Raw genomic sequence first — 17,215 nt, forward strand, 5'->3', positions numbered from 1 at the left:
CCGGCGCCAGATGATTGGCGAGGTGAATACCCGGATACTTTGCGGGGCGATGCGTGTGATGCGTTTGATGCGTCTGATGCCGAATCCTTGGCATTGAGATGCGCGTGCGGGCCTTTTGTTGTATCGCATCTCCCAATCGCCGCCCTCAAAGGCGCAACACCAATCGATGGAAGCAATCGAATCTCTTCTAGGCAAGTGCTAAGACGTGCCGCGAGTCGCCCGGCCGCTGCCTAGGCTGCTACTATTAGAAGGCGGCTGCTTTATTGTCCAGCGGTGCCCCCCAGGACGTCCAGCAGTGGCGTTCTAGGCCTTTGTTACCAGCTGCCGTTTTGGTGCGCAGGCCCCGTCCTGCATCAGCAACACGGAGAAGAGAAGGCTGCTCAAAGTGCATAGTACGTGTATCACGCAGTGCTTGGCAGAATAACGACATGCTCTTGACGGCAGTTGTGTAGCCGCCCATACGCTACAACTTCACTTTCCTATTGAGGCAAGACCGTAAAACCCCGCCACGTCACGCCCGTCTAGAGCAAGCCCAGAAGGTTGTTTTCCCGATAGATATTACTGATGAATACTCGGAGGAAGAGCATGCGTATGATACCTTGTACACGCAAGACGAGAAGCCAATGCTTGGAACAATGCAACAGGATGAAGCCACATTGGATTGGCCTATCCAGATGCCAATACTTACAAATCACGAGCACACGGGAGCCTTCTAGACCTCATCATGCTATGCATTATCCCCAGGGGACGCTATCGGACTTCCTATTCCCCTAACACCTTCAGTTCAGCCACATGCACGTTTGATGGTCTAGCCACCTTCTATCTTTGACTAAAATATAGATTAAAGTTGTCCCAATCGCCCACTTCTGTGTCTGCGGCGGAGAATACATTCAGTCCTATGGTAACATTGAAACCTTATCTATCGAGGGAGTGTATCCGATCTGCAAAGGACCAAAATAAAGTTATGGAAGCGAAGCTCTCCGTTGCAACATGGAAATGGAGTGCACCCTCACACCTCCGAAGAGGTAAAGATGAGACATACACGCCTTTGAGACAATTACATAGAACCCCTCGTCTATCACGTGCGACGATATGTGGTAGCAAATACTAGGTTTAGTTTACTTCTCATATATAATATTTCTATTACGCCTATCCAGAACTCCTTCGTCTAGTTTTATTGTGAACAATGGCCTCTCAGATCAAAAGGAATATTGAGGGTACCTCCAAGGCGTGATGGTTTTAATTGGTGTACTAGTAGGTAGCTCTGTCCGCTGTCTAATTAATCATTCACCATACTCGTAGTGGTGTGCTGGGTGGCGGGAGCCGGAGGCCCGGAGGCCACAGCTTTGCTTTCAGACTTGGCGTTCAGGGGCCATGGACCATTCGGGGAGAACCCAGCTTCGCAGCGACTAGAGGTTCTTTGTTATATGTATATAAGACGGGCATCCATGCACAGGTTATTGACGCCGACATAACCATTATCAACTTTATCACTTTACGCGGTTGTTGCCCATCTTGCGCAGGCTAGCCTAGCCTCTTATTGCATGCATCTCGACCTAGGCGTCTTTCTAGCATTCTAGCTAAGAAAGCGACACTACGAAGACTCGTTATATGCACCGATCATCTGTACGGGCAATATTACACCCAACCCAACCCATCGACACCACCGAGATCTTCTATTTTCAGTGTTGTTGGCGTTATGTTGTTGATGGCCCCCCACACATGGCCTTGTTCCTGCGGGTCCCCTGTGTGGGTGTGTTATGTAGAGTGACAAGTGTGTCGCCCAGTCTCCCTCCAACTCAATACATTGTACCTATCGAACAAATAATAAGGTACCTATATACTAGGAAATCACGGCGCTTGAGGACACACGTGAATTTTCAATCCCGGCCACTCTTCAATTCATCATCCCAGTTGCTGATATTTCTTCTTTACGAGAAACGTGAACATGCTACATGTAAGCACTGCAATGAGTAGGCAGCGAGCTGATATGGCGCGATCGCGAAATGAATTTTGACGCAGTCTCACTCATCGCCCGTGGTAATGATTACTCACCAATGCGGTGGAGAACCGGCGAGATTGATTTCCTCGGCCCCGATTCACAGTCGTTGTAGATGCTTCATCTACTGCTACTCCATCAATACCCCAGGCCTTGGTATAGCAAACCCTGACCACATCACCACCATGTCACCCACGCAGCTCCTCGACCTACCGGTAGAATGCCTCCAAAGGATCCTCCACGAGACGCTGCCAGAGGGCTTCGAGGGCGCGTCGCTGTCATGCAAGGCCATGCACGCAGCCAGCACGCGCTTCATCGAGGCCCACAACCGCCGCCGGAAGCGATTCCGGGATTTCTTTTGGTCTAAAGCTCAACCCGAAGGCCGAGACAAGGTTGACAGGACTCAGCCGGTCCCTGACGCATGGTGGGACGAAGCATCTCGCGAATCGGGCTACATCATCCCCGGCCCTCGTCGACTGCTCGAGGCCATTGCCGACGAACCGGTGCTGGCGCGCTATATCCATACAATCAAGATGACAGGCATCGCCTCTATGTACTACTACCTGCCCTCCCGTGGTGATGATAACGGTTATGACAGCTGCGGCGATTACTTCTGGAGGCTGCCCCAGATGCCTGTCTCAGACCGGCTGCGTGAGCTTGTGCGCGCATCGCCTGATATTGCGGCAGTCGGTGGTGATCCTGACGTCTGGATTCGTGCCTTTGATACGAGAGGCGATTTGGATGGTCTGCACCACGGTGAAGGGGACGAGCCGGTCCCTAGGTGGTATGAATCCTTCTTGCTGACCTTGCTGCCCAATGTTACGACCCTGCAGCTCCCAAATGAATGGGGTAACTTATCCTACGAAATTTGGAAGGATTACTGGAAGGAATTTGAGCCCATACTGGACCGGATCGTGAAGAGGGCCAACGACCCTTTGCTCCCAGATGCCGCACTGTCGCGTCTATCAGTCCTTTTGCCCCAAAAGGGGCCTGATTATGAAGCACGAGACTCGCTCTCAGACAATTGCCTACTCAACGGTATCCAGTCGCTGCAAGAGCTCCATTATGGCGGCGCAGTCGCGCTCAACGATGGCTATACCGGCATAGCCTTCGAGCCAAAATACGAGGAATGGAGCCGGAATATCGAAATTGTCGAGCTGGATGGTGTCGCAATTGGCTCGCGCGAGCTGGATCACTTTCTCGCCCTCGCCAACAAGGGCTCTAGTCTGCGGGTCTTCCATCTCGTCTACGAAACCAAGTGGCACGGATGCGGCTTTGAATGGGATTCGGGCGCATGCCTGGCTGCCATCCAGCGAAACTGTGCCGAGTCCCTCGAGGAGCTCCTCGTCACCAACATTGGCTTTTATAACACGGATGGCCAGTGGACGACACTTGATGACATGACCGAGTTTCGCCAACTCAAGCGCATCCATCTCGACGTCAATATACTTTGGGGGCCGGCGTATGACCCCGAAGCACCCTGGGGTTACGAAAGTGACGAGGACGAAGACTTCAGGAGTCCTGCGTGGCCGTCACTCGTGAACACGCTGCCAAAGTCCATTGAAAAGATTCATCTTCACCTCCAGACCTTGACGTCTAATAGCCCCAAACTCATCCGCAAGCTGTTTGCAAACCTTGCGGCCGAACGTTCCACCAAGCTGCCCAACCTCCAAGAGATTGTCCTCTTCAAGTCTGCAGCAAAACATCTAGACAACAAATGCCAAGCTGCTGTTGACTTTGCACAGAGTCATGGTTGCCGCATAGCCCAATATAAGGAATACAGCTTTTCCCCCTGCTTAAAAGCATTAGACCACCGCTTTGACCTAGATGACTATTGACGATATCCCGACGGAAAGGTAATGCGGTAAGGGGCCCTCTGGTATAAGTGGCATACGTGGTTATATACGCAAATAAACTTCAATAAGACTTGCCAGCGTTGTGTAACAGTGGTGATACTAGGGCTAAATATGACGGAGGATACCCATGTGGTTCCCCCAGGACGTAATTATGTGTAGATCACGTTATAATAGATATAAGTTAACTACCAATATAGCGCCCAATGTCTAGTCACATACAAGCGATAGGATGTCTGCCATAGAAGCACGGCCTTCGGGATCTGTGACCACCATCATCTCGATAATGTCGATAAAGGTGTCGAGGTTATTTGTAGTCCTATCAAATTTACGAATGCGTTCAAGCCCGGTCGACGATTGTTGGTTTCTAGCAGATGGAGAGAAATCTATCAATCAGAACAGCAGAGTTAGCGCTATAGCTAAACATGATATGCCATTATTAGAGTGATATGGATCACTTAACCTTTTGGATCAGTCAAGAGTTCTACCCAAGGCTGCGGCACCGGCCCGGCAACTTCTATTGAGGGACACAAAGTATCACCCAAGCTCCATGCGGATCCTTCCCGACCCAAAAGCCTCCTATGAACTTCGACTTCTAGGGGACAGATATAACTTGGAACAGCACCCCAGAACTCAGGTAAGACATTAGCCGCCTAATGTCCTAGACGAGAGTCAAGACATGCTGCGCCACGTGTTGAAAATTGAAGATAAAAGAGCAGCATTAAGAGATCAAGACATCCCGAATCCCGAATGTGACTGTTACTTCTCCTCATGGGGGCAACCCATGGGGACAATGCGAGCGAATTGTATCAAAGAAACTTATAATTCAAGTCCTTCAGCAGTATCCCTACTTACTACTAATGATACCAGCATCAATGACGTCGTTTCACCGCGGCCAATTCCACCCATTTCGAGAAGGCGGTTCCTCTAAACCCTTGCCTAGACATTACCTCTCTTTCACCTTTCTCTCGTTCCAGAGGACTACATAGACCGAGTGGCCCTAACAAAAAAAACCTTTTAGAAACAAGCCCGTACCGAACATCAATGGATTCAAACAGCATCCAGGAGCGTCGCGCGGCGAGAGTGCTGTCCAGATTCTTGTCACGGCTACTCTGCCTCTTCTCGCGCCCGCTGCGTTTCATGTAGCTTCTTTAGTGTCTCTTGTAGCTTCTCCAAATTCTCTTCTCGCTGCGACTGCGCCTGCTGTATTGCCAGCTGTTGCTGGAGTATCTCCTGTTCTTCATCGTATAGTTTCCGTTGCAGCCGTCGGAGGTGTTTGCTTGTGCTTTCTCGCCTCTTCTGTGCCTCCACTATCCGATCTTGTTCCTCCACTATCCGCTGCTCTAGCACTTGCAGATGCTCTTGGTGATATTCTCGCTGGCTCTGTGCCTCTTGTATCTGCAGTCGGTCCTTGGCAATCTGTTTCTGCTCCTCTTGGACCTGGGTGTCCAGCTCTCCTATGACTTTCAGTGCGGCTTCCCGGTTCTTTTGCTCCTTGAGTATATGTTGTTTCTCCTTTTGGATTTGACGCTGTATCTCTTGCAGGTGTGACCGTGCCTCGTGTCGCTGCCGCCGTGCCCTGAGTATATTTCGTCGTTCTCTTTGAATCTGCTCTTCCAACTCTTTGAGGCTCTGTCGTAACTCTTCTCGGGCATTCTGTGCCTCTTGCTCCTGCGGCTGCGGACCTAGCTCTTCTTCTCGCCGATTTACCCTTCTGGCGAGTTGCTGCGCCTCCCGGAGTACCTGTTGCAAGAGGCGCTGAAGTTCTCTTAGTGTGAATCGACCCATAGTATAAAAGCGGAGTGCTGGCGGGAATGTTTTGCTGGGGTGTGTGTGGTTGATGAGTCCAACTTGCCAGAACAGCTGACACAGATGAATGATCTGGGCGAGTATTTACTTACCTACCTTGGCAGAGTAAATAAAACACGTAAGGTGCACAATTAGGCAGGTAGGTAGGGCAGAACCTATGTGGCATCTGACGCCGCACATTTGCAGAAGGATGATGAAATTCCCAGAGAAAGGGCAGGAAGCTGGCGGGTAGAGTTCATCCTCAGACTACCTGTCGTTAAAGTAGGTAAGGTAGCTGCAGGTGCCATGGAGTGGCGAATTTGCGAGATCAATCATGGGAAGGGACAGATATGGACCGTACCTCTAGCAGTGTTCTTGTCCCCATGCTTTACTTCCTGATAATAGGTACCTACCTGATCAGATATGAATCCATGAATGTAGACAACCCTTGCGATGCGAGTTCCAAAAGGATGGGTAAAAGCTACGTTTGAGTGGCTGATCTCACCTTCACAGAATATCTCGTGACCTCATCACCTAAAATGGGCATCGAAACACTTCACGATGCACATAGGCTCCGATCAAGTTCCTTTCCATATTGCGTCTGCGCTCTCTAAAACGACACGAAAAGGCACTCCATCTTGTGTTCATTAAATGTCCCAACTTCTACTTAAGATGGCCCAAGCGAATCGCCATTTCAGTCAAGGGCCAACTCCACAGGATCATTCATAGAAGAGTCCAAGCTCCGTAACAACATCAATTCTACCTTCAGCTAGATAAGGTAACCATGTTCCCCAGAAGCAATATCAAACAGATCCAGAACTGCCCAAACTACCAAAACCCCAGCCGTCTACCTCGTCGTGGCATACATAGGAAATGATGCTTGATGGATACGCCAATCCCAGCCTGCTCCAAGCGTGTAGATGGCCCTTTCTCCGTAAAAAGCGAAGCCACAAAGGTCATCAAGTCGTGGCCTCATTGTCCTCATCTTCTGTAGTCTCACCGCCCTCATCATCGAACCTCACCCGATCGAGGATCCACTCGTGCGCCTCCTCGGCGTGGATCTGCATCATCCTGTTAAGCCCGACGGCCTTGCTCCGCACGACAGTCCCGAAACGCCGCTTGGATATCTTCCGCTCCAGGTCGGGGTCGGACCAGCAGGCGTGGTCCGCCGCCACATAGACGCGTGAGTTCTCCTTGTACCAGGCTGAGAGGCGGTCGTCAATATCAGACTTGACGGCGCGCAGGCTGCCGGTGACAAAGTTGACGACTCCCGAGATGCGATCTTTGCAATCTACGTCGTTGCGTTAGATTGAGTCACAAGGCGAGGGGGCGGAAAGATACTTGCCTCTGTTTATGAGAAGAACCTTGGCTCCGAGGTAGGCATTACCTACGCCCATAATGAACAGCTCGTCCGCCCGGAACATCTGGATATAATTGTCCCAGAGGTAGCAAACGAGTGACCGGATCTCCTTCTCTAGTTCCTTTTCCTTAGATACAGGAATGAAAGCGTCTGTGTCCTGGGAGCAAGTCAGAAAATTGTCAAAGTTGACTCGGCTGCTAGGTGATGAACCTCTTCTTGCGTAATGTAGCCAGGGATGTTGATGTCCATGACGCCAAAATCTTCCTTGACTGCCCAGTCTATATAGTCGGTCACGCCATCCACCTGCATTGTCAGCTCGTATTCACAACGCGGTGGTATTCAACTACTCACCACCCATGCGTTATGAGGCTCCAGTGTTGAGTCAATAGCATCTTGCTGAGCCAGCAGTTGGGGGCTGACAACAGTGTCAGTGAAAGATTAGGGTTGACAGCTGCTAATACTCACGGATCGTGTATAATAACCAACACCTTTTTTGCCCTATCAAGATCAGGCGTGACGAGAACCTGATTCTCAAAAGACTTGTACAGGTGCTGCCTCTGCACATACAGCGGCGTCATATTATGTTTAGCCTGTAGGACCTGCCGTTGCGCGTTGCGGATCACGTCGTGCAATCTCTCGCCCTTCAAGTTCTGCGTCTGGGGGACATCAACAACACCCTGGCGCATGCACTCCCAGTGCGGTGCCTGGTACGCCTGCACCTTGGCCAGCATGCGCGCCGCCTCTTTGTTGATCTTGGGGAGCTGCATTTTAGGCGGTGGCTCTCCCATGAGCGTCCTAGCCACAGCTACAGCCGAGTTGGAGATGGCGCGCAGGTTGTAACCACCCTCGAGACAGACGGCGACGCGGCCGCCGGCCAGAGACATGAGCATGTGTGTCATGTGGGCGTAGCACGAGGGCGTGACGAAGCAGCCGCCCAGCTCGTCGCCGTCGGCGGCATCGAAGCCGGCAGAGATGACTACAAGATCTGGATTAAACTCCTGGGCGATGGGCATAACAATCTTCTGGAAGGCTGCCATGTACTCGCCGTCACCCATGCCCTGGTCATGCCAGCCAATGTTGACATTTTTCCCAAGGCCCACGCCGATGCCACAGTGCTCGATGCCACCATCCGGTGTCATGGGGTTCGGTGGCTGGCCAGGGTAGAAGTGTCCATTCTGGTAGACATGAAGAGAGATGTAGAGGACATTGGGATCGTCATAGAAGATATTTTGGATGCCGTTTCCATGGTGCACATCCCAATCTAAGATCAGGACTTTGCGGCATGTCTGAGGAAAGTCCTTTTGGCAGACCCGAACAGCCACGGGGACGTTGTTGAAGAAGCAGAAGCCCATGGGGCTGTCGAACTCTGCGTGGTGCCCTGGCGGCCGTATGACGGCAAAGGCATTCTTCACCATGCCCGCCACGACGCTCTTGCACGTATCAATGGCACCACCTGCGGACAGCCGTGCCACAGCATGGGACATGGCTCCTACGTATAGTGACTCGCGGCCCTGATCATACCGCTTCGTCAGCTCCCTAAGCTCTGACGTGCTCAGGTGCTCGATCTTCTCCACCCACGCCAGGTGAGCGGGAGAATGAGCCAGGCAGATCTCCTCCCGCGTCGCGTTACGTGCCGGTATGCGCCACATGTATCGCGTTGGCGTCTCCCTCAGGATACGGGCCATGGCTGATTCCGGGCCTGTGTAGATGAGACCCGCGCGCTTGAAAGCCTCGAAGATCTCGGAGATGCGACGCGGATCTTCCGGATGATGGGCACCTGGGCTGAAATCGGCGTTCATGTGCATCTTCATGCGGACATCGTAGCAGCATCCTGTGGGAAGGAGACCTCGCCTGCGAAGCTGCTCAATCGCGAGGCTCTCGGGATCAGCCTCAGTCTCCTCGTCAAAGCTCCTATCGTCGGAGGTTGGCGACTCATCTCGCCCATCCACGACATTGCTCGCCCCATTATCGAGATCATCGGGCCTGTCCGCATCTCCCATGTGGTGATCCTCACCATCCATGCGCTGGGCGCCCTCCATGACAGGCCACAGAGAGGAGTGATGTGCCGAGGTTCAAGTTTGCTATGAAAGGCTCCAATCGTTCACCTCGAGCTCGAGATGGGAATGGTTCTGAGCCTGTCCTTTATCAGCCACCTTGTTACTTGTTGGTGGATAAGCGCAAACGACAGGAGGATGCAGACTGGCGGAGGGTTCAGAAGGAAATTGTGCGATTTAAGTTCGCCTGGCCACATTGACCGGCGCGAGTGAAGCGAGGGCTACCGTGCCAGCGTCGCAGGCCCAATGTGCACGCCTCTTCAATGCAGAGCGAAGGGAAACGACCACGAGGAGGGAAAGAGACACACGGGTGCAGTGGCTGGGGGTCAAAGGGGCAGTGAAGCTCAAGACATACCTAAGTACGGTACGCAGCCACAGCCAAGGATATGCGCAACCTCACCTCACCGCGTCGCGATCGTCGCTTAGTGAGTATAGAATCGCGGCAACGATGCCTTACAGCCTTCCCTGGTATGTGGCTTCGGGGCGTGGATTCACTGGGCGACGTTGCGCCGCGGTGAGCTGCGCTGCAAGGCGACGGTGCATGCAAAGGGTGAGATGGGATTTGATGGCGGTTCTTAGTTGAGCCTCTGAGGGAGAAAATCACTGATGGCTGGGGGAGTCTTTAGTGGGCGACCACCACTACCAAACCACCACTACCACCACGGCTCGACTACATGAGATGTCCACGCTACTACCCGGTGGACTTGCAGTGCACATGTATTAGGCACCATCTCACCCTGAGTGATGGTCTTTGGCAGAATCAAATCCTGAAATAAAAATGAAAGCATATCTACTGATCAATCGCAAGAATACATCTATGGCCAATGTTTGATCCGTAGCGGGGTCTGTTGGCATGTCACCCTCACCTATCAGGTAAATACGCCCAGGCACTCAACAGGAGGACAGTGGCTGGTAATGAAGAGTAAAAATCTCATATTTTCATTCTCACCCTGTAAATCAAACGGTAAAAGGACGGTTCTAAATGTGAACATCGCCCATCAACTAGAAGTGAAACCAACTACCAGCACTATGCCCCAACCGGATAGGACGGAATCAGGTGCGCCCGCTCAAACGCGATATGGCGAGCATGTTCCTCAAGACATGACCCATCATCTCCCCTGGGCGAGTACTGTGAGAAGGATCGCACAAACTTGAGCCCCTCCGGCAATGAACCATGGGGGCTACCATCGCTCCCATAAGCCACCCTCTCCTTGTCGCGCTCGTCATCAAAGTCGATGATGCCCCCAGCGCTGTCCGACGCGAGGCTAGGAACCTTGTCCATCCATTGGCGCTCGTCAAGGACACAGCGGACCGCGACCTGAATGGACTCTTGGTCAAAGGTGAAGTTTGGATGCCGCACGCGGATTTCCGAGATCAGCCTCTTCGCCGGGTAGCTGTAGATGTTCTCAAAGTAATGCATTAAATCCTTGGGTCCCAGCTTTATGTAGGTTTTGACAATGCGACCCCAGCGGCTTTGGTCATTCCAGCTGTCTGTCAAAGACTGCGCTCGGTCGACGCTGTCGATCAGCGCTGGCTGATCAGAGTACTGCTATATTGCTAGTCAGCGGAGGGAATCGCATGTCAAGTGAAGTTCAACTCACGTTTTGCTGATTTGGGTCTAGGCGGGGGCAGATGTAATGTAGTATCACATCTTTCATAGTCTCCACCAAGTCCATTAACTCCAGTAATTCGCTCGTGGAGTGATGGCGCATTTGGTTCGTCCGGATATCGTCGACAAGCGGCTCGGGAAGCCCTATCCGTGGACGTGGAAGATCACCGTGAAAGTAGGTGCCGTAGAGCCACCATCTATAGAAAGCGCGACGAAAGCGCTCCTTCTCGTGGGGCCTTAGGCTGCGACAACTTTCTGGCTCGTAAAACCATCTCATTGACGGAAACAGCTCCTCCCACTTGCGTACAAGCTGACAGTGCTTTATAAGAGGGCCAAAGTCCTTCTCAGTCAAGGTGACTGTCCTAGTCCCGGAGGCGACTGGGCCACTTGGCCTGCGTCCGTTAACCACATGGTTGAAGCTTCCTTGGAATTGAACAGAAGCGGGGGAACCGGATGCCAACACAATGCCCGGGTCCCCGACAAACCGCTGGAAAAGAACTCTCCGTGGCATATACGTCCCTCCATGCGTGCTGCTGAGGTCATTAGCTGACGCAGTGTAGACTTGCAGCAGTTCATCAAACGGGCTAAATCCGCGAACGAGGGCCGGGACCAATATGGTGGCCTTTTTATGAGTAAGCAGCTCGTGAAAGAACTTGCTGACGAGTGACAGGTCGTAGATGCTGCTGATATCAAGATGCCGATAGATGTCGAGGAGAATCTCCATGGGGAAGCCTGTAAGGCCAACGGTATCTCTGGTGGGGCTGTCCATTTTAAGCGCTCTAGTTAATACTGGATGGAGGTGTTAAACGTCGGTGTTGACGTTGGTGTTGCTGTAATAAAGAGTTCGAAACCTGTTCCTGTCCACCCCGACTGTATCAAATTGAAGAATTATTGAATATTGGATGCAATGGAGGACGCTTCTTTCTTTCAAGATCCAATCCAAAACTCCAGAACCGTCTATAAATGATTCTAAAGCGCAGACACAGTGCAACGACAACCTGCAGCATATTAGAATGAACACGCAATAGCGATTGATGAAGTGCCTTACAGGATGTGATGGGCATTCCTAGATTGTACAAAAGTAAAATAGGTTGCGATGATGTGGGTGAGCAGTTAACAACTACCCACAACGCGGCCGATAACTCGTTCGAGCACCGGATTCGATGAAGCCCAAGAAGGTTGATCTTAGGGCCAAGATAATGAGAAAACTTAACCACAACGCGCGACTATACACAGTCGCAGAACACAGGACCTGCAGAAGTCCCGCGTAGCCTCACGGTGAGAATATCACCGAGAGCGTCGAGTCTAAGGGCTTATTTTCTAACTACCCCGGCGTTGGGGCTTGAAACGGTGCGAGTGTTGATGGATCGCAGCATCATGGGAGATGCAGATGAAGGAATGGGTAGCCCCATAATATTGGGACGACGCGCTGCTCTGTTTGCCATGCCGAGCATGTGAGCATGTGAGCAGGTGCGTTTTTGATGAATTGGAAGAGTGTTGTTGATGGAAAAAGGAGGGTGTCGACGTTGAGGTGAAACCACCTGCCGTCGATACCACCCATAACCTGGTCGATGCAATGTCCGAATATTTACCGCCGACGTCATGGCCCATGACTCAGCAGCGTTACCCCGTCAGAGGGCACATCAATATCGGAGAGGTTCTTGTGTGCGCGTATTTCCCAGTATTCTGACAGTGGTGTTTCTAATATCTGTGGTCCAAATGTATGTCCATGTTGCAGCTGCAAGGTGCCATTAACAGAACTAGTCATCCTAAACTCCAACGCCCGTGGGAAAGCCCCTGACCAACCACTCCTTAGACATCCTAAGAAAACAGCATCTTGGTATCCAGGTCGTCCTTCTGCGGGCGCTGCCCCCCCTGGGTCCTCAGACCCAGATTGCCCTTTCTCGTCAACCGTCCCAGTGACTGCTCCGCCCGCGCATTGTGCCTCGTCGCCTTGTTCCTCCGAATGTCCGCGCGGACCTGGTTCGGCGACACAAACTCGCGATTCTCGTAAATCACGGGGCCACCAAACGAGCCCTCCAACACACAGATCGGCTGGAGCACAAAGCGTGGGCCCAGTTCGACAAGAGAGAGATCCGCATCCTTGCCAGGCGCGGGGGCATCGCCGGCCGGCTTGAGTTTTGACTGCTCCTCCTCGTTGATCTGGTAGCTGCGCACCCATATCTTGCCGTCGGCGACGCTGAAGCTCATGACGTGGTCGATGAAGGGCTTCGACTTGCGCGCACCCTGGGGGACACCAAACGTGTGCGTGAACAGCTCCTTGATGACTCGCAGGTGCGGCTGCTTCTCGAAGGCGGCGTCAAACGATAGGATCGGTCGCGAGCCCTTGAGGCAGTTACCCGTAAAGTGAAGTTCCTCCATCGTGTGCACTATGGCCTTGTCAGTATATGTGCGACATGAGAATGCAGCGATGGTCTCGTACGGTTCTGGACGTGCATCTTGACGGTTGGTCCATTGGGGACCTTGCTGATCCACATGTAAAGATCCTTCCCTTTGCGAGCCTATCCAGTGTTAGCTATTGTAGAATATTGACTACGCGCCAGTAGGAGCGCACCTCGAAAAATAGGACGTTGTTGCAGTTGTAGAGTTCGGCTAGCTCGTTGAGCTCGTACAGCTTGGTCTTGGAGTCGAACTTGGCGTCTTTCCGGCTGTGCGGGAGCATCGAAGTGAGATCGTTTAGGAGATGGCGGTGCCTGGAATAGTTCAGAATGCTGCTCCCGCTCGAGACAGAGCTGTGCGAGGTGCTCACCTGTATGTGACGCCGCGAGAGGACAGAGCCAGCACGCGCTGCTTGTTCTTCTTGATGCCATTGCTCGGTGCCTCCGGCTTTTTGCTGTCCGTCTTGGACAGAGATTTGTAAACGGCTGCCATTGCGGATGATGAGAAGGGCTGCGAATTCAGGTGGTCGGGCGAAGGATTATGTGGTTGCTTGGTATCCGTACTTTGATCGCGGGCAGAGAGACCAAGAAAAAAAAATTGGCGGAGGCGGGTTGCGATAAGCTCTTATCGGATGCCAACGTGGGGACCTCGGGGTGGGCTAAGGCAGGTTGACTGCGTGCCTTTTGACGCCGAAATAAGTGGCTATGCCTAAAGCGATTAATAGGACAGGACATCGGTTAATCATGCCGCGCTACGTAGTTCGTTTACAATTATCATCATTACTACGTACTAAGTATTCTCTGGTAACTTGAATGTGACTGTCACTAAAACCGGTTTAGATCTTTCCCACGCCTTCCCCCGGCGAACCTGGGAACAATTGACAATGTACGGATACCTAACTTGGCCTCGGATGTCTCATGTTCATGTTCAGTTCACCGAGTAGAGCAGTCAAGATAAGCAATAAGCATTAACGGGTTCATCCAGCTACGTAAAGCGTAGGTTTCGTAGCGATCGTCGAGCGCAAGAACCATCCGCATACAACCTAACCGTCGTGACAAGAAATTTGAACAAAAGAAAGTCGATAGTGTTGGCGCCTTTTCTAATATCAAAGAAAGCGATGTGAGGGCCGAAACCAACGATATTTCCTCCGGTCTTCCTCAATGTTATGCGCCCACCTAGTCTCTCTCGTTATTTGGCGAAGAAGAAGTCATTTCCGTGGAACATCTGAGACGTCTTGGCAGGGCTTAACCCGCCCTAATGCGCAACCGTTCTCGACGGCCGGAAGATGCATCGTGGCCGTGACCCGCAGAGACAGAGCCACCTGTTCAGCAGCACTTGCCGTCCTTGGGGGCTTCGTTCTCCTTGGACGGGTCGATCTTGATACCGGTCCCGGCCATGGGGGCTTGGCTGCCCTCGGCGCTGTCGAGGGCTTTGCTAGACACGATTCGGTAGATCTCTGTAAGCACAAACATTAGCTTCCATATACTACCCGTATCGGTGGAGAGATTGGCGAACCAGTCAGGATGTTCTGGAAAGCCAGCTCGACGTTGCTGGCATCGAGCGCAGAAGTCTCGATGAATGACAGGTGGTTCTCGCCTGCAGGGGAGTTAGCTGGTCCTGGCACAAGCTGGGGTTGGAAAACGGCATACTAGCGAAGGCCTTGGCCTCCTCGGTGGGGACCGCTCTCAGGTGCCTCAAATCGCTCTTGTTGCCGACCAGCATGATGACAATGTTGGCGTCGGCGTGGTCACGAAGCTCCTTCAGCCACCGGGTCACATTCTCGTACGTCTGGTGCTTGCTGATGTCGTAAACGAGCAGGGCGCCAACAGCGCCGCGGTAGTAGGCGGAGGTAATGGCGCGGTAGCGCTCCTGGCCGGCGGTATCCCAGATCTGGGCCTTGATGGTCTTGGAGTCGACCTGGATCGACCGGGTAGCGAACTCGACGCCGATCGTCGACTTGGAATCGATGTTGAACTCATTGCGGGTGAATCGACTCAGCAGATTGGACTTTCCGACTCCTGAGTCTCCGATAAGGACGACTGCGGGCCACGAATGTTAGCATGGTTGGGTTGCGATGCTGGTCGAGGGAGGTCGAGGGAGGTCGAGTTAAGGGGGTGGGGGGAATAGCGCACCCTTGAAGAGAAACTGGACGAAGGCATGAGGTCAGCTATTATTGTGCGCAGATGTGGGAAGAGCGAAGAGATGGGACGCACATCATATTCGTCGTTGGCCATGTTGGCGGTTGGCGTGGAATACAAAATGGGCGGGCAAAGGACGTCGTTGTCGGGTTGCAGAAGTACAGCTTGCTGACCGGTCGCTGGATACCTAGGTAGGTGGACTTGGAAGTGGCTAATGTGGAGAGGAGAGGATGCGGCACCAACAGCACCTTTTGCCCATCAAAGGCCGCCCACGTTATCCGCAGATAGGCGACCCTCAGAAATCTGGGGCGCAGCAACCACCGTCTAACCCTGCTCCTGGCCTCGTCCAGGCGCTTGGCGCAATCGCACAGAACCATGTGATGGTGCCTGGAATGAGAGACAGTGGTACCTTTTTGCAAGGCAGCAAAACCACCGTATTCTGCTGCCTATCCTCGTGCGCCGCACTTGGTAACACAGGAGTCTCTTCGTCATCGACTCCACGACGCACTATCAGAACCAATCCGAGATGCTTGTACACCGCCTACGGTCTATCCAGCAGCTCGACTACAGCATGTGAGATTTGGGTCTGAATCTAGCAGCCTAAGCGACAATTCCGAGCTTGATGTAATAGACTATTGATGTTTTTCGCTTGGTTTGCCTACGCAGCCTCTATTCCTTGTCTGCCAGAAGCTGAAGTAATTGTTCTAGTGACAAACAAGACAAACAGGACAAACAGTGCCTGCTAGCGAGCAAATCGCGGCACCCAATAGGTATGACCTACCGATGCCATAAAGCACCTGAGCTTCCGCCTTGCCAGAGGATACTGAGATTAGAATCTGGAATTGGCGCCCCTATGGTACGGACTAATGCTGCCTAGGTAGGTAGGTTGGTTTTCAGGGCCGACGTGGTTTTTGGTTCACTGCAATTTTAGCCTGGAGGTCTGCCACAGCCCACGTTTTTGGGTCTAGGTGTTGGCACTGCTAGATCAGGGAACGCGTCAAGAAAGCCGCCGCCATTTCCTGCCTTCAAGACCCTTACTCGTACGCACCTACCTCAAACCCTCGTACCCCCCCCCCTTGGGCGCTTCTGCGAAGTGCTCCTACCACGCTCATCTCTTTCTCTGAACCTCACCCTAGCTTGATTCTCTTCCGTTTCTTTCAGTCTTTTGAGCCGGCTGCATCCTATTGTGGTGATCTGGTTCCCCAAGTTTTCTGTGAACAACCTACCAATTCTTCGAGGCAGCTGCCAACAATGCTCGCCGCTTGAGCGGTACCTTATTCACGGCAACCCGAGAAGACCTAATAGGATCACCGCCTTCGTTTTAGGCTATTTTTCTCGGCAGCCACGTTGGAGAGAGGCGCTTCATTGCTGTATTTACAGTTGCCTATTCATCGCCAGCTGCCTATTCATCGCCAGCTGCCTATTCATCGCCAGCTTCCCAACGCCGAAAAAAAGATGGATGCAAACACAGACAACCTTTCCACAACCTCTACACTAGAGGAGGTAGAAAATTCAGAAGACGAATTCACTCCAGAGGGGATCATAGCTGAGGGATTGATTAAGGGCGAAATTCGGTATCTCGTGGACTGGACTGGCTACTCTCTCCATCAGGCAACATGGGAACCCCCTAACCATCTCAACGACGAGCTACTGAATGAGTGGGCAGAGAAGAAGGCGAAAATAAGTCGGCACGAGGCAAAAGGATTCAAAATTCGACACTGGAAGCAAGCAGCCGCACGGGCCCTTTGCGAAAAGCATATTCGTCATGAAAGGCGTAATGATCTCCGCATCAGTCGAGGCGAGGAACCGACTGACTGGGTGCCCCCACTGGAGCAGCGACTTCAATACATGGACGACTATTATCCAAAAGACCCAACGGATGACGAGGTTTTGGACTCTGAAGAGGATGATATTGACTTAAATCGGCTTGACAACTCGACTAGACACCAACCTAGTGCTCAGAGCACAGTGTCATGCGCCGCCGGCCCTGCAGCCCAAACCCATGGACAGACTG

At 52.4% G+C, this 17,215-nt stretch overlaps 6 protein-coding genes across 6 annotated transcripts; 1 reads left to right on the forward strand and 5 right to left on the reverse strand.

Annotated features, from left to right (window-relative positions):
• Positions 1 to 2,184: 2,184 nt before the first annotated feature.
• Positions 2,185 to 3,837, forward strand: ACO1O0_002475 (uncharacterized protein; the record flags this gene model as incomplete). Its single annotated transcript, XM_083191944.1, has 1 exon — positions 2,185 to 3,837. One exon carries the CDS (start codon positions 2,185 to 2,187, stop codon positions 3,835 to 3,837), a length of 1,653 nt encoding a protein of 550 aa, XP_083053158.1.
• Positions 3,838 to 4,959: 1,122 nt separating this feature from the next.
• On the reverse strand, positions 4,960 to 5,640 carry ACO1O0_002476 (uncharacterized protein; the record flags this gene model as incomplete). Its single annotated transcript, XM_083191945.1, has 1 exon — positions 4,960 to 5,640. The coding sequence occupies one exon, from the start codon at positions 5,638 to 5,640 to the stop codon at positions 4,960 to 4,962; it is 681 nt and encodes a 226-aa protein (XP_083053159.1).
• Positions 5,641 to 6,599: 959 nt separating this feature from the next.
• Positions 6,600 to 9,039, reverse strand: HDA1 (histone deacetylase HDA1; the record flags this gene model as incomplete). Its single annotated transcript, XM_083191946.1, has 5 exons — positions 6,600 to 6,931; positions 7,028 to 7,157; positions 7,211 to 7,303; positions 7,352 to 7,415; positions 7,466 to 9,039. The coding sequence occupies 5 exons, from the start codon at positions 9,037 to 9,039 to the stop codon at positions 6,600 to 6,602; spliced, it is 2,193 nt and encodes a 730-aa protein (XP_083053160.1).
• A 1,042-nt stretch (positions 9,040 to 10,081) lies between these two features.
• On the reverse strand, positions 10,082 to 11,432 carry ACO1O0_002478 (uncharacterized protein; the record flags this gene model as incomplete). The annotated part of the gene is made up of 2 exons (XM_083191947.1): positions 10,082 to 10,603; positions 10,656 to 11,432. The coding sequence occupies 2 exons, from the start codon at positions 11,430 to 11,432 to the stop codon at positions 10,082 to 10,084; spliced, it is 1,299 nt and encodes a 432-aa protein (XP_083053161.1).
• A 1,052-nt stretch (positions 11,433 to 12,484) lies between these two features.
• Positions 12,485 to 13,555, reverse strand: BRX1 (ribosome biogenesis protein BRX1; the record flags this gene model as incomplete). Its single annotated transcript, XM_083191948.1, has 4 exons — positions 12,485 to 13,053; positions 13,107 to 13,185; positions 13,239 to 13,377; positions 13,434 to 13,555. The coding sequence occupies 4 exons, from the start codon at positions 13,553 to 13,555 to the stop codon at positions 12,485 to 12,487; spliced, it is 909 nt and encodes a 302-aa protein (XP_083053162.1).
• An 833-nt stretch (positions 13,556 to 14,388) lies between these two features.
• YPT31 (ras family-domain-containing protein) lies at positions 14,389 to 15,297 on the reverse strand (the record flags this gene model as incomplete). The annotated part of the gene is made up of 5 exons (XM_083191949.1): positions 14,389 to 14,519; positions 14,579 to 14,659; positions 14,713 to 15,102; positions 15,196 to 15,208; positions 15,277 to 15,297. The coding sequence occupies 5 exons, from the start codon at positions 15,295 to 15,297 to the stop codon at positions 14,389 to 14,391; spliced, it is 636 nt and encodes a 211-aa protein (XP_083053163.1).
• Positions 15,298 to 17,215: the final 1,918 nt, after the last annotated feature.

The sequence above is a fragment of the Amphichorda felina genome (genome assembly GCF_050947745.1).
Source record: "Amphichorda felina strain 45539 chromosome Unknown scaffold_2, whole genome shotgun sequence".
NCBI lineage: Eukaryota > Fungi > Ascomycota > Sordariomycetes > Hypocreales > Bionectriaceae > Amphichorda > Amphichorda felina.